This window comes from Pyxicephalus adspersus, chromosome 5 (genome assembly GCF_032062135.1).
Source record: "Pyxicephalus adspersus chromosome 5, UCB_Pads_2.0, whole genome shotgun sequence".
NCBI lineage: Eukaryota > Metazoa > Chordata > Amphibia > Anura > Pyxicephalidae > Pyxicephalus > Pyxicephalus adspersus.
The window spans coordinates 49,385,763-49,401,493 of NC_092862.1; the positions used below are offsets into that span (position 1 = coordinate 49,385,763).

At 37.8% G+C, this 15,731-nt stretch overlaps 1 protein-coding gene across 2 annotated transcripts in view; it reads left to right on the forward strand.

Annotated features, from left to right (window-relative positions):
- Window positions 1–15,731, forward strand: part of GNAL (G protein subunit alpha L) — a 135,072-nt gene that overhangs the window by 116,164 nt on the left and 3,177 nt on the right. For both annotated transcript variants that reach the window (XM_072411456.1, XM_072411457.1), the window contains exons 6-11: window positions 9,660–9,714; window positions 10,123–10,196; window positions 10,871–10,929; window positions 11,771–11,891; window positions 14,305–14,435; window positions 15,651–15,718. In XM_072411456.1, coding sequence (XP_072267557.1) covers window positions 9,660–9,714; window positions 10,123–10,196; window positions 10,871–10,929; window positions 11,771–11,891; window positions 14,305–14,435; window positions 15,651–15,718 — 508 coding nt within the window. The remainder of the gene's footprint in view (window positions 1–9,659; window positions 9,715–10,122; window positions 10,197–10,870; window positions 10,930–11,770; window positions 11,892–14,304; window positions 14,436–15,650; window positions 15,719–15,731) is intronic.

Below are 15,731 nucleotides of genomic sequence, written 5' to 3' on the forward strand. Positions count from 1 at the left end.
CCTATCTCTACCACGTTTTGAAATTGTTTTATACACCACAACTTGTATCTGTCCTTTTCTTTTCATTGCATTGCCTGCTAATAGAAACTTATGTTAGGATGCTGTTCAGAATGAATAGCACATTGCATTGCAGAGCTTCAATTGCTTGCAGACAAGATATACAATATACATGCTTATAACATTTTCTGAGAGCTGATATTACTCTTGGTCTTTATGATTATGTTGAACAACTTATTTTTGTTATGCTTCATGTCAGATATCCTTAACGTGCATTTAAAAAATGGGAAAACTCCAAAGGAAAAAAAACTCCTTAAATTGTCACCAAGAGACAATACAAATATAAAGCCAAGCACTTTAGTGGTTCTAGGACGTTCAAAGTGGAAATCGATACTCAAGGTCCCTCTAGTTGCATAACATATTATTGCAAGAAAGGAAACAGCTGTAGGTAGAAAAGCTGCATGTGATCACACACAGTTATTTAATACTTCTACTAGCATAGCTGGCTAGCAATCGTGTACATAGGCTATACCAGAAGGAGACTATGCTCACAGCTGATAATATATCATTATTTCTATAAACTATTATCGGGGGTAAAGGGGCTTATTTTAACAAATGTGAATAAGGAAAACGAATGCAATGCTTATTGTGACCAGTTAAAATTCCTTTTTAATTTTCCAGGAAAATAAAACCAGTGAATGTGATTGGTTAGTATGGTCAACTTCTTGGCTTTTTCTTTTTTTTTTTCTTTTACATACCCCATTTTTTTTTTTGTTTAGTATAAGATATCTAGAGTTTGTGCCTAGTCTGTATACAGCAACCAGATGTTTAATTTTATTTCTAAAGGCTCTGGGAGAACAATAGCTGGCTCCAACAAGACAAACCATCATTTTCATTTTCTTCTTTTTCCATTTACTTTTTATGTGTTTTAGGCAATTTTTTCCAATGAAAAGATTAGTCCAAAGTGCGCCAGTTCACTGATGATAAAAAGTCAATGAAAAAAAGTTGTTTTACAGAGTTATATTACCTGCAACATGAATCGGGCTGTATTAAGCTATATTTCTGCTGTGTTCTAGGGACAGGTCAATTCTGAGCTCTTAGCTTCATGCAGATTTCTGATTTAAATTAATTTATAATGGTGTCAAACTGTGGCTACAGCAGCATAAATGAAAAAAAGCTTATTTGTGACCTCATTTTGCACATTTAAGATTGCAGATTTGACGGGAAACATGGAGGCTGCCTCTTCTGACCTAATGAAAATGCTAGTTCTCTGGCTAACTCTGGACACACCAGAAAAGTCAAAGAACAAGCAGTATTAAAAAAAAAAAAAAAAAAAAAAAAAGGATTATACATTCTTGCTGTAGAAATTTCCATCCTGTGTACTGCAGAATTCAGATTTGATCCTGCCATATGTCTGTGCAGACAGTTTCAGCATCAGGGCTCAGTGCAGTTTATGATTGCAATACACAGAAGTTCTGAAAAGGACACAATTTCCAGGATGTTGGTCAAATGTGATGATACATTCTGTACTGTGCTTAAAAACGCCATAATCTCTATGTGTTAGTTAAAAAGTCATCAGTTTTACGATCATCTTAAGTAATACTTTTTTATTTATTTGGCAGCTTGTATTCTAGAATATGCAGTGCTAGGATTGCGTTATCTTAAAACCACAGCATTGTTCAAACCAGAAAATGAGAAACCTTTAGTGGTAATAGTCAGTAGTTTGGAGTGTACAGCATTTTGCTCTACCTGCTTGTTCAGAGCTCAGGCCTAGCAGACAAGAATGTTATGTCTCGCCAACATTGTTATGAGCAGCTGTGAGGGGTTATAAAAGGGGAATCTCTGCAGAAGTTGTGTGAGTTTTCTACAAGTACTTATGTGTTTTACATGTACAGTGGTACCTTGGTATAAGTCTCTAATCCGTTCCAGATCCTTGGACTTATACCAAACAGGACAAATTTTTCCCATAAAAAATAAAAGGAAAATGATTAATCCATTCCCATGAAAAATAAAATCCTGTTGTTATTGGCATATTATACATTGATGGGGCTGTATAAAATATTTTAAAAACTGCTTAATACTAAAATACATAAATACAAAAGCAATTAGATGATATAAATGAAAATTTAACCTCCCTTTACCTTGCTGAGTAAGAGTCCAGTGCCTACTAGGTTTGGTGCTGAGAAGGGAGGAGATGGTAAGTAATTCACAGAGAATTATAGCGCGGGTTGTTCACTGAATGGTAGCAACTGGCGTACTGACGCTCGTGGGCAGTCGTGGCTTTGTCTTGGGAGAGGTACATAAGGGTAACGCGCGGTGTTATGACTCGTTTTGACCCATACAAGTTCTAGCACAAAGGTTGTATACCAAGCAAAACTTTTCTTGTCCAAACAGGACTTATACCAAGTTGGACTTATTCCAAAGTGGACTTATATCAAGGTACCACTGCATTTCACTTTTATCTGTCAGCCTCTGGTAAAGCTGAACACCTTGAAAACCACTGAATACACAGCTGAGGACATATACATGAAATGTTTAATCTTTAAACTAAACTCAAGTCAGGTTGAGTGAAAAACAAACTCAAGTGAATCTAAACTTGGGTCAGGTTTATTTAAAATTTACCTTGTAAAATATTAAAGCAGAGCAAATTTATATTGATCGTCAGCTCTTCAGGGATGTCACTGAAGGCCATGTATCCCACAGCAAATTTTCCATATGGTAGCTGCATTGGTTTTCTTTTATCAGGTTGAGAAAATTTGGTACAAGTACAGAAAATACTTGTTGGTCAATAATTGGTGTCCTAATGGTAATGATCATTACGGGCAAATAATTCCAGGAGAGAAAGCTGGCAGTGGCTCTAACCACTAACCCACTCTATATAAAATAGACTCTTAAATGTGATGATTTCTAAAACTCAGCTTTTGGTAGGTCTATTCAATCGCCAAAGGTACAAGCAGAAAAATGGCCCCACTGCTTTCTGGCTCAAGGGGCTCCATGCTGTCTGTATGAGACTGTAGGCATCACCTAACTTCCTTCTTCCTTCATTAGAGAAAAATTTGCAGAAAAAGATTCCAAAAAGGAGGCTGCTACAAGATAGAAAGAATGGGCTGGAAATAGAAATGGAATGTGTGAGAGAAATATGGAAGTCTAAAAGAGACTAGAAGGTACATCAGGATGAGGGATTTAGACTTTTAACCTGGATCCAAGATTGTGATCCCAGCAGACTGGAAATCAAGGAATTTTGGGAATGTGCTGGTTTAGTGTATTACAAGTATGCTTGTGATCCTCTACTGGCCTCATATTAACTTTTGCTTGAGTTACACTCGGTACATATGTGTATTATTGATTTGTATAAAAAAAGTATTTAAAGTGGGTGTACAAAATGTCATTCATTGCAGCTCACCACTCCGTACATGTGATAGTTTTTTTTTGTTCAGTCCTAGGGAGATCACTTTCTCTCCAATGTATCTATGAATGACCTTAGCTCTGCAATTTGGGCTGATCTGAGGTCTACAAGTACATGAATTTGGTATCTGCAAGCGCAGAAATTGGAGGTGATCTGAGGTCTGAAAGCGTACGAATAAAGGTGCATGGCACAGGACTGTTGGGTGGCATGTCTGTTGTCTATTTCTTGTAAATTGACACGTAATATAGAAAAGGTTGCTGTACCCCGCTCTCAATTATCTGTGTATTGCCCCTTTAAGTTTGGGTGACAATTCTTGAGCAAATGATTAGATAAAAATACTCTGTAAATACAGAGAATGATTCAAAATCTTACATACGTATACCGTACCTTAGTAAAGGGTTTATAGCTTGAAAATAATACATTAACAAATGTAACCCCTAATACTTCATGATGGTTGCAAGTAGCCCTCTCTGTACTCGAGTAATCTTACCTCCTTGTATTTTGGTAAAACCTACTTTAGCACACTATTTCTAAATGGTGGTGGATAAAGTGTAAAATGGAAATATCTTATGTGATTGTACACAAGTATCGCCCTATCTCTCCCTCCAATTTGATGTGTGTTGCTTTTGGGTTATACAGCAGCTTGTTCCTATTTCCTGCTTGCAGTTATCTTTGACTCCCTATTGCCCCCTAGTGGATTATCTGCATATGTTCACTATATGTTTTATGCTGCCACAAAACTTCATAGGTATATACATGTTTGTATGGAAATAAAATCTAATATAAGGATTTTATGGTTTATTTACTTTTTTAAACACCCTGCTCTTTTTCTGAACACAACTGTATATGTTTCTAATAGTGGTGCATAGCCCTTAGGGTGTGTGTTTAGTGTGAAAGCCTGTATATGTATAAAACATAGGCATCTGAATGTGATTGACATATTGTTTTTAGGAAAGTAAGTATACATGTAAATTTTAATTGGTGAGCATGTGTAGTTCTATTTGTGCAAACAGGAAGTAGTAAGATAAGTGGATTTTACCATAAAACTTCCAAAATCCTGCAAACATTTGCAACTGAACAAAGAACAAAATAAATACCTCTCCTGCCTTCCAACTTAGTGCACCCAATCTTCTACAGGTGCATATAATGTGCATATGATGTGACAAGACTATTCTGACAATAGAATATCACTCATGGAGATGTGTGTTTAAAAAAAAAATCTATACAACAAAACGTTGAAGCCACCTACATAATATTTTATGTCTTCTTTGGCCTTCTGAAACAGCTCTGATCCATCCTCTGATCCATGGTTGTACTTTAGCATCTGACATGCTGCAAGTTTGCAGCAGATCCTTTAAGTGGCACTGCATCCATTGGCTTTTCTTCATTCATTCATTGTTTTGCAAAGGTTACCCCCGGGTACTCTGGTTTCCTCTCACATTCCAAAAACATGCAGTTAGGTTACTTAGCTGCCCCCCAAAATTGACCTTAGACTGTATTAATGACACATGACTATGGTAGGGACATTAGATTGTGAGCCCTCAGCTAGTGACATTATTATGGAGTTTGTAAAGCGCTATGTAAATATGTTGGTGCTATATAAATACTAGATAAAAACAACTCTTCCCCAGGTTAACACCCGACCACCCATGTGATCTAAAACAACCAATTCACCAGACCAGGCTGCTTTCTCTCCCCATGACTCCATGGTCTATTTGTGACACTTGTATGCTCATTGTAGGTATATTTGGCACTGGATAGGGGCCAGCATGAGCTCTCACACGGCTCTGTTACTATATATCCTCAAGCTGCATCGCACTGTGTGTTTCCCTCATGGCAAGCAAAATGCTTCTCAGCACTTTGAGCTACTACAGAGGTTGTTTTTGTGGGATTGGACCTGACATATTAACCCCCTTCAGCTACGAATGTTTTGGCTGATGTGTGTGTGTATGTATACATGTGTGTGTGTGTGTGAATGTGTGTATGTGTGTGTGTGTGTATATATATATATATATATATATATATATATATATATATATACATACATACATGTACACGGCTGTAGTGATAGGTAGAGGACTTCTGAGCACTCTGCTTAATGTAACAGTGTAACAGGGTCCTATTTATACAAGTGCGATGAGATGTAGTGCAGGTACATGAGTTTGCACAGCTATGTTTATGCAGGGCACTTTTTGGGAGGATATGCAGCTGATGTTATTTTTAGCGCTCTTGGCCTTCTTGTCTGTGTCTGTGCATGTATATATACATTTATCATTTCCAGCCTCCCTGCACTAAATCTGCTTTTTATAACTGTCATCAAGATATCCCTGTCTTGGAAAACTGCATGCTGCTAATTTTATACCAGGGTAGGAATGTTAAACTCTTACAGTCATTCAACAGCTGTGTGGATTACAAAGATCTTTAGTTAGGTGAGACTCGGGCACTGTAAATCCACGAGCTTCCCAGCACAGTTGCAGATTTGTTATATTTTATAGCAGCAACGCACTTAGTAGAGAAACTTCCTAAACTATAATTATCATTGCGTCAAACATGTAATTTATCTATTGGCTGTGGTTCAGAAAACTGGCAAATTTTTATCTTTAAATGATTACCTACTTTTTTAGCATGTCGTTTTAAAAAGGTAAAGTCCAGGTAAATAGATGGATGAATCCCATGTAAGGAAGCCGTTTGGTTTGTCAGATTTTGTATTTGTCTAACAAATTCTGAGCTTTACAAAACTTGGCCACATAGCACAGCCTTGTCGGGTTGGACAGTAGACCTGATAGGGAACCCGACGGGTCTTTCCTTTCCGAGCCTGTGACTGAACAGTCAAAGGAGAAGCAGCTCCCCTCCCACAAGTATTATCAGCTTCTGCCTTGGCCATCACTGACTGGAAACCAAGAGTTCTAAACCTGAAAGTGCTCAGAACTGGACAATTCTGTGTTCATTCTAGCAAAGCATAGGTTAAGCACATGTACTACAATCCACATTTTGTCATCTGTCATCCACATATCTGTATAGAGAAAATAGGTGCTCTGAACTGAAGCAATATCCATAAATATAAAAAACAGTTAAGCTGCACACTCTTGTGACGATAGCAAAGCTTTCATTGATCAGACTAGCCAAAATACTGCAAGATGCTCAGATCCAGAGGTGATGAACCTTTTGCTGATAATATATTCAGGGAAAGGCTGCCTGTTGGATAAGTGTCAATTAAATGACATTTATGGTATTGGCTAATATTTAGTAAGTGGATGTAAGAACCTCGATGACACCTATAGTGGGACTTGTATGACCTTATAGTAATTGTACGTGTGGGGGATATTAATGACAATTAGGATTATATTTGTAGGTGTGACACATGGAAAAACCACAATATAATATAGGCAAATATTAGTGATGAAATATAGTGATGAAACAGATGTAAAAAGTATTCATATTGTCCTCCCATGACCTACCCTCTGAATTTAGAGGAGGTTTGTGTTATGAAATCTTTCCTCTTGTTATTTTGGTGTAATCTCTGGAATTTGGGACATTATATTGATATGGTAGAGATGGTGTTCCCTGCCCTTTTATGCCACTCAGCTCAAGTGGATAAGTGTGGAATATCCCTTTTAATGTCAGATCCATCCATTTTTCATGGGTGGTGGAAATATAGCCTTTTCATATTTTTGAAGTGGAGACAAATATAAAAGGTAGTTCACTTTCTCTTTCCTTCCCATATGTGGTGACAAACCCAGGTGATTCTAATCCTCAGTAAAAAGTTCTGTTAACACGCACACATTGGACATGGATGCCAGGCACTGGCACTTTCATCCAAACTATGGAGACAATATGGACCAATAAGAATGTCTTCCATGAAAATATTTTAGTTTTTGTTGTCTGTTACACCTGTACAGCACACAGGAGCAAGTGCCCTGTGATCGCCCGATGGTGGTTCTTTATAAATACAGATTGATGGACCAGATCCCTTTTGTAAGGTGCATACCAGTGTGTATTACAATATCTGACATGAGGCCAGGAAGACGGCAGTAAATTACAGAGAAGTCGGACAGTTCTCAGACTTGATATAATTAATGAGCCCCCTTCATTGTTTCCGTTTCCTCCGGTTATGTCACTGTTGCTGCTATTCCACTGTTTAAGGTTTTTTTGTGTCAATATTTAGATACTGTGACACATGTGTATGAATCCAAACCAGATTTAACAGTTTCCCACATAAATCTTTTAGGCGTAGCATTTTGTCACCAGGTAGATTTGGAATATTTCTTGCCTTGACCTGTGAATGAAATAACCTGAAGATCTGAGAACCCTTAGCTGTAGATACAGCTTGTTTACATTCTGTTCAGTTCTCTGAATGATCCCCCCTTATTCCTGTGGTTGTGATGTACAAATATTTGGTGGTTCCTCAGCTGCCAAACTAAAAACCCAGCTATTGCTTGCAAAACTCAGAGCAGGCTGCTATTAAGACTAGATTTGTTTGTTTTTTTTTACATACATTTGTAATCTTATCACTTTTCTGTTTTCTGTGTAGTTTGTTTTTATATAGACATATTTACTTTATGCATAGTTGTGATCTCCTGCTTTGTGGTGCTACACCATGCTTGTGCTTCTTTTCACGATCTATAAACAAGCAAAGTTTCCAAACACAAATTTGTCATAAATCATAACATGCGATAGGGGACTATAAAGAGATTTAAAACAAAGTGCATTAATAATTCACTATATTTCTCTGGTTGAAAGCCTGCCATGTTTTATTATCACGTAGTAAAACAAGGCCATAGTGCAGATTTCAAGAGCTTACCTTGAGCAAGGATGGCAACACTAACAAAGCGTCACCTCTGGTCATCTAAATGAGAAATGTATGTTCTGATATGTTTGTGTAGATAATCGTTTCCCCAATTGTTAATTAGCCTTGTGCACAGTGTCTTCCCATGGGGTTTATAGGTTCTCTGAGAGTTGGCCTTACTTTATAGGTGCCTGGTGAAGGTATAGCCTTGTCATGCTGCAGGGTAAGCTGGCTGCAAATGGTACAGAAATGATCTGCTGCCATCTAGTGGTTATCTATGGCAGTAAAAATAAACCTCAAACCCCCTATACCAGGGGTCAGCAACCTTTACTATCAAAAGAGCCATTTTGCCTCCTCTTCCACTAAAGAAAAATAGTCTGGAGCCACAAAACATAACACAGTTTATAAACTTTTAAAAGTTTTAATATTTTTTTAATTTTACCTGTTACAACAAGTGTGCATGTGTAGGCCTACTTTGAAATAAATGAAACACTGAACTATGCCCCTAGAAGCCTCCAGCTTCTAATGTATCATCCTGTTATGTCTGTTATGTTATGTTAGAGTTCTTTATGTTCTGACGATGCCTTAGCGATGAAATTTTAAGGGGTGTTAGCCACAGGTGTCCCTCATTTGCAGCTTTAATTTTGTTCACCTGTACCCCCCAATCTTGAGTAATTGGGGTTCAGGTGCTAGAAGCTTCCAGCAATGTGTAACAGGGTAGAATATTTTGATGGGCAGAGTTCTTTATTTTCTGACGATGCCTTAGCGATTCAATTGTAGGTGGTGTTAGCCATAAGTGTCCCCCACTTGCTCCTCTATTTTGGTCACCTGTACCGCCTCCCCCCCGTTCCAGAGAAATTGGGGTTCAGATGCTAGATGCTTCCAGCAATGTGTAACAGGGTAGATTTTTTTGATAGGCAGAGTTTTTATGAATTTTTAGGAGGTGTTAGCCACAGGTGTCCCGTACTTGCACCTCAAAATTTTTTCACCTGTACCCCAGTTTCCAGATAAATTGGGGTTTAGGTGCTAGAAGCCTCCAACAATGTGTAACAGGGTAGGGGTTTTTTGATGGGTGGAGTTTTTAGGAGGTGTTAGCCACAGGTGTCCCCCACTTGCACCTCTAATTTTGTTCACCTGTACCCCCTTCCTGTTCCAGAGGAATTGGGGTTCAAAGGAGGGGGATGTCATTGTACACACCCATTTGTACACGCCCCGTGGTAGATTTATTTCACTGGTAGATTTTTTTCATTAGAACACCGGATAGGGAATCCCCCTCCTCTGCAGTGTCTTGGGAGGAAGGGGATCCCCCATCAGAGATCTCCCCGCGGCAGCCGAAGGGAGCCACAACAAGGAGGCTGAAGAGCCGCAGGTTGCAGACCCCTGCCCTATACTAAGTGATACACTATACAAATTGCTTGCTATAAATAATGATGCCATTTATATACTGACTGATTTTTCTTCTATTTTCAGCTTTCTAGATAGAATCGAGCACGTCAGACAAAACGATTACACACCAACAGATCAGGTAAGCTTCCACTGTACTTTAATGGTCATAGTCACTTTATCTGTAAATATTTGCATTAGAAAACAATTTTTTCATGGCCTTAAAAACTGGATAGTAAAAGATGGCTTGCACAATAAGGGCTTTAATAATTTAGGGGCCCTTTTATTAATTTCAGTATGTTAATGTCATGCGTTCCAGTTCTTGCTTAACAATACGGTAAATAAGAAACAAATATCCTATATCCCAGCATTAAGGTTTCTTTGCCGCCTATGTTGACTACTCACACTCCATATTTTGTCTTCATTCCCGTCCAAGGCCTGGACCAATGAGGAACCCAAAAATATGGAGAGGGCGTTTTAGTGGCAAGACACTCATTTTTGTATGATTCTGTAATATCTCATGCTCGTCTGACCATTTTTTTACTTACAGGACTTATTAAGATGCAGAGTTTTGACATCAGGGATTTTTGAAACGCGATTTCAAGTAGACAAAGTAAATTTCCAGTAAGTAAGCTTTTTGCCATTGATTCACACAGTAAGATTTCTGTATATTGTATTGGGGAACTTTAAAGTTAGTTCTTGTTAGCCTGGAGCTTCTTTGACCAAGTTTTTATTGCTGTCTTTGTCCCCTCACTTCCTGCGCCACAGACACAACAGGAAGTAAGTGAGGTTAGGTGTGATTAGGTCTCAGCTTTGACACACTTCTTAAAAGTGTTTGGCTACTTTTTCCAAAACTAGAAAAAAAATCAATTGAAACAACTCAGATTGACTGTATGTGTTGTAGTAATTACTGAAACTCAATAAACTCATCACAATCCTTACGACAGTTCCAGGCATTGTGCAACCATTTTCAGACATTTTACTGTAAATGCACATTAAATAAATGTCCCTATAATAAAAAAGAGCTATTGAGGGAATTTTGTTAGCAATATGTGTAACAGAGGTTTTCATGGGAGATGAGAGAGCAGAGGATATCACAGGCATAGCAGAAGATGTAATGTCCACAGCAACCCTTGTGAGGTATTGTTTTATCTCCTAATCTCCGCTTACCAAATGGTAGCTCTATTCTGATTGGTTGTTATGTACAGCACAGATTTTTCTGAACACAACACATGTATTCTTGAATAGTGGCGGTTTTATTTGCTTCTGACAATGTTCCATGTTCTTCCTTTTTGCAGTATGTTTGATGTAGGAGGACAACGAGATGAGAGAAGAAAGTGGATCCAATGTTTTAATGGTAAAATTGTGGCTTTCGGATTGTGATTGTTTAGACATAAAAACCATTCTTCTTCTTTGTTTTAGCCATAAAAGTCAGAGTCGCAGCTGTACATGGATAATCACTTCACTTGTTTTTACTTAATGAACTATTTTACATCCCAAACTATATGTGGCCGAAGGTTTCCTCAACATCCATCCACCCCCATTTAGTCTCTACTTTACCAGCAAAGTTTTTCTAACATTTGTACATAGGCTTGCAGTGTATACACTGTGTAATAGTTAAAACACACAGTTATTCCATCCGTATTACCTGATGTTGCTTTTTAGGGTGGATTTTTGCCTCTCCCAGTGTACAGAACGGATTGGGGTCTCTTGATGATGAGCAGAGCTTTTCAGGTCACACCACAGACAGCAGTAGGACAGAAGGTCCTTAATCACATGGGATAACACACAAATCTGAATTTACTATAACATCTAATGACAACATGTAAAGTGTTTGTGTGAGTCTATGTTAAATCGTAAGGATTTATTTATAGTTATACATCACAGTTTACATGCTATCTGTACAGAAATCCAGAATGGGGCCACTACTATTTTTTGCAGCTCTTTGTATATATGTAAAGCTCTGTGGAGCCAGTTCTAGAAAAGATGATTTCTTTCAGATGTTTGTCACTTTTCTCTGTGTTCTGGGAGTTGTTCTCCAGTATTATTAACATGCATGCTTTTTACTTCAATATTGGATGCTCCAAGGACTTTAGGACTAACATGGGCTATTTGATAGGTGTAGATATTTGTTTTTCCTTATTTAAATTGTGATTCCTGTAAATTTCAAAACTTGTCTTTTCTGCCCTCTCTTCCAGATGTCACAGCTATCATTTTTGTAGTTGCCAGTAGCAGTTACAATATGGTCATACGGGAAGACAATAACACAAACAGACTACGAGAAGCACTGGACCTGTTCAAAAGTATCTGGAACAACAGGTATTCCTCAAAAGTCCCTCTCCGCTATTCTCAGACAGGGTTTCTTTAGAGGTTTCTAGGGGTTCTTAGAGCTGTTGCTGATTGACCTTCCATCTGATGCTGTCTGCCTAGTTTTGGGTCCAACAACATTTGGCAAAGTCAGTGGCCTGATGCCTGTTTTCATTTTTTTCTGCCTGTAAAGGTGGTATTGTGAACCACCACTCAATGACCACCAATGCAAGTGTCATTCTTCTGACTCACCTCTGATTTATCACATTTATCACTTGTTACAGGGATTCCCTAAGGCTCACAAGGTATTTCAAAAGTTCCTCAAGGGTGAAATAGTTGAGAACCCCTGTTCTAGGTTATCCTGGGCACTTTCCTGGGTCCTACATACAGATAATTTTCAGAGTTCATGTAGCTGTGGATTTTGGCCAGCAGTTTCCATGATAAACAGAAGGCACCCTTTTTTTTAGCAGTTAACCTGAAAATCTCTTCCCAACACAGACGGCTTGAAAATCCATTTTGTAAACAGAAAAAAATTCTCACCTCTGACTGCCCTTTAGCAGTAATAGTGTAAATGTCCTGCTCCTCCAAAAGGCACAGCAATGTCAATAAAGACCAATTTTTACTGCATAATAATTTTTTTGGTAGGGAGGGGGAAACAGGGAAAATTGTATATTTACAAATGGATTTTTAGGGGGTAAGGGGGATGCAAAGAAAGCAAACCTTTTTTTAATTCCCAATATTACATATGATATATTACTGTACAAAATGCCCAAGCTTTATAATACAAGATAATGTGATTTGTTTATAAAGAGGGAATTTGCTAAATCTATAAGCAAACTAGAAATCCCTTCCCCAAGGACAAGGAAAAATTGATTCTCAGTCTGTTTCCCTTAAGACCTGGGTCAGTGTGCTTAGAGTTATATTTTGAACTTGCTTGCATTGCTTAACATTTAGATCATGCTGTACTATGTGACACCTTCTATCTAGTCAGTCATATTAGAAGCTGTAGTTAGGATTTCTGTGTACATTGAGGTATGGGAATTGAGTGCATTTTGTGTATTTTTGTACATGTGAGTATAAAATACATCACAGTTTTCTGCAAGTAAATAAAATGTAACCAAAAAAAATGCATTTTGTATTTTGGCCACTAGATGGCAATGGAAAACTGAAATGCAAATCCTGGAGATTTTTTTAAAGGGGAAACATAATTCACAAAATGATTTTCTATTTACTGGTGAAACTGTTGTTTGTTTTCCATTTGATTTTTTTTTAAATCTTATGTTAGGTTTTGACATCGTGTGTGTACTAGCTTTGCACAGAGTAGACCCTGTTTCTAAGGTAGAATATCTACAGATTGTACTGGTTCGCTATATTTAATCATCTGCAAGCATCAGTTTTTAATTGACTGAACTCCATTACCCACCAGCATAAAGCCCATCTGTGGCATCTCTCAAATCTTTCTGTACATCTGTAGTATACTCTTCTTTCTCCGAGGTTCTGCCCTAGGTAGGTATGAAATCTTTTGCCAGATCGGGGAATGTAGAATAGCCCAACCTTACTGTAAAGACGCTCCCAGTGCTAATATCAGTGTCTTTCCACCAAACTTGGAGTATTCACCATTTCCCTAGATCTTGTTAGCAGGAGAATGATGGAACCCAGAGGAGAAGGGAGTATCGGAACTCTTTTACACATTTAGTTGGTGTTTTAACAAGGGGAAGTGGGGGGTACATATGCACCAGGCCCTTCCATCGATAATACTTTTGTATTTTAAAAAAAGGCATACTTACTAACCCATTGGGTCATGATGTAGCTTTTTGGAGTCTTTTTAGTTTGACCAAGAATTGATATAATTGTTAATGAGCTGGGCTCCAGAAACATTAAGTACATGCTAGTTTTTTGTTTAAATATTGAAAACATGTCAATTAAATACCTAAAATCTGAAAAAACAAGATTGTATTAAAAAACACTTTATAAATATGTGTTACAAGAGTATTTTTGAGCAAACTACAGAAGAAACAGTTTTTATAATTCTTTAAAAGTAATTTGAAAGTGTAGCTCTGAATTCCTGCAACGAGGACACCAGGGACTTTGTGTTGTGACTTTGGGTTCAGATTTTGGTAGCCCCTCTACCCTAAATCCTTAACAACAGTATAGAGCTGTGTGCCACTAAACACATAACAGTACTCAACCCAGAATTTTTTTTAAGCGGGGTGGGAAGAAATTGTAGGCGGGTGGCAGCCCCTGTATTGTGACCAAACTCTTTAGTAACAACCCAAAAACGGCCGGGTGGGTGCCCTGCTAAAAGGGCCTGGGGAGAACCCTGCATAATATGAATTCTTTAGGAGTATATGAAAACTGGATAAGAGCATTCCATGTAGCCGCACTGTCTTCATTAGAACTATAATCTATGTCTTGTCTTTTCCAGGTGGTTAAGAACTATATCTGTAATTTTGTTCTTGAACAAACAAGACATGTTGGCTGAAAAAGTCTTGGCAGGAAAGTCAAAAATAGAAGATTACTTCCCAGAATATGTTCGCTACACTGTACCTGATGATGGTAAGCACAAAGATAAAGAGGTTGTGTACATGGAAAAAAAACACATTGGGAAATATGGGGAAATGATTGTGTATACAGAAACACAATTCCCACACAGCCGTCAATGTGTGCTATTGAGGGTTGTGTGGGAATTGTGTTTCTGTTCTGTCACATCTCCTGTGATGAGAGCTTTAAAAGTCAATATGTCATGAAATAAACTTTTTAGGGTAACCTTATAGGATATAACAGGAACTGCCTTGTATAATTCCTGCTTTCTCCTGGGAGAACCTAAACCTGCTTTTCCTGTATATACTAATACCAATGCCCCATTTAGTTGCTGCGGTAAGCTTCTTGTGCTCCTGAACAAATCTTTGTCTTAACCCCTCTAGCGTTCTAATTCTGTCCGTATTTTCATGCAAAAAGTGTTACTTTTTTTGCATGGAAATTTATTTTACATTGTAGGTTATAATTTTTTTAGTTATAACTCACTGAAATATGTCCAAAATTGATTACATTTATTAAGAAATATGTAATAATGTATAATATGTATAATAAATATATATATATATATATATATATATATATATATATATATATATATATATATATATTATATGAAGATTTCTTTGTATTGGACGCAATACAGCTATTTTGTATTAAATCTAATACAAAATGATTTAAATTTCCTGTTTATGCTCCCACCTGCACGGACGCATGCACCGACATCATTGGGAAACCCCGGAGAATCGTCTCTGCAGTTTGCGGCTGAAGATCGGAGAAGGAGGACCTGTCCCCAGGAGCTGCGGGACTGCAGGATGCCTGAAATCGGGATTACTGCTGGGGGGGGGGAGGGTTAATAAACCTTGTGGATGCAGTTGTAGGAGAAGGGCCATGGATTGGGAATGATGTATTTGCTTATGTCTGGGTTCAGAGCTCAGGAAAGAAGGAAATGTAATTGATGCATCTTTATTACCTGTGTTCATTCTGTATTTACTTATGTAACCTCGTGTTCATGACAGGTTCACTTTTAATGCTAAGCTGGTAAATGCTCCAGCCAAATGTAGAGGAAGTAAAAAGTTTTTTTTTTATTATTACAATGTAACTTTTTAAATCCTTCACTAACATCAGCTTCTATATAAATACCGAGTTAGCATTTGCAGGCAATGTAACAAGACTTTCATACAGATTTCTCTATTGCTAACATTATTATCTCATGCTGTACATTTCGTTTTCTAGCGACACCAGATGCAGGAGAGGATCCCAAGGTGACGAGGGCTAAGTTCTTCATCCGAGATGAATTTTTAGTAAGTAAAGTCA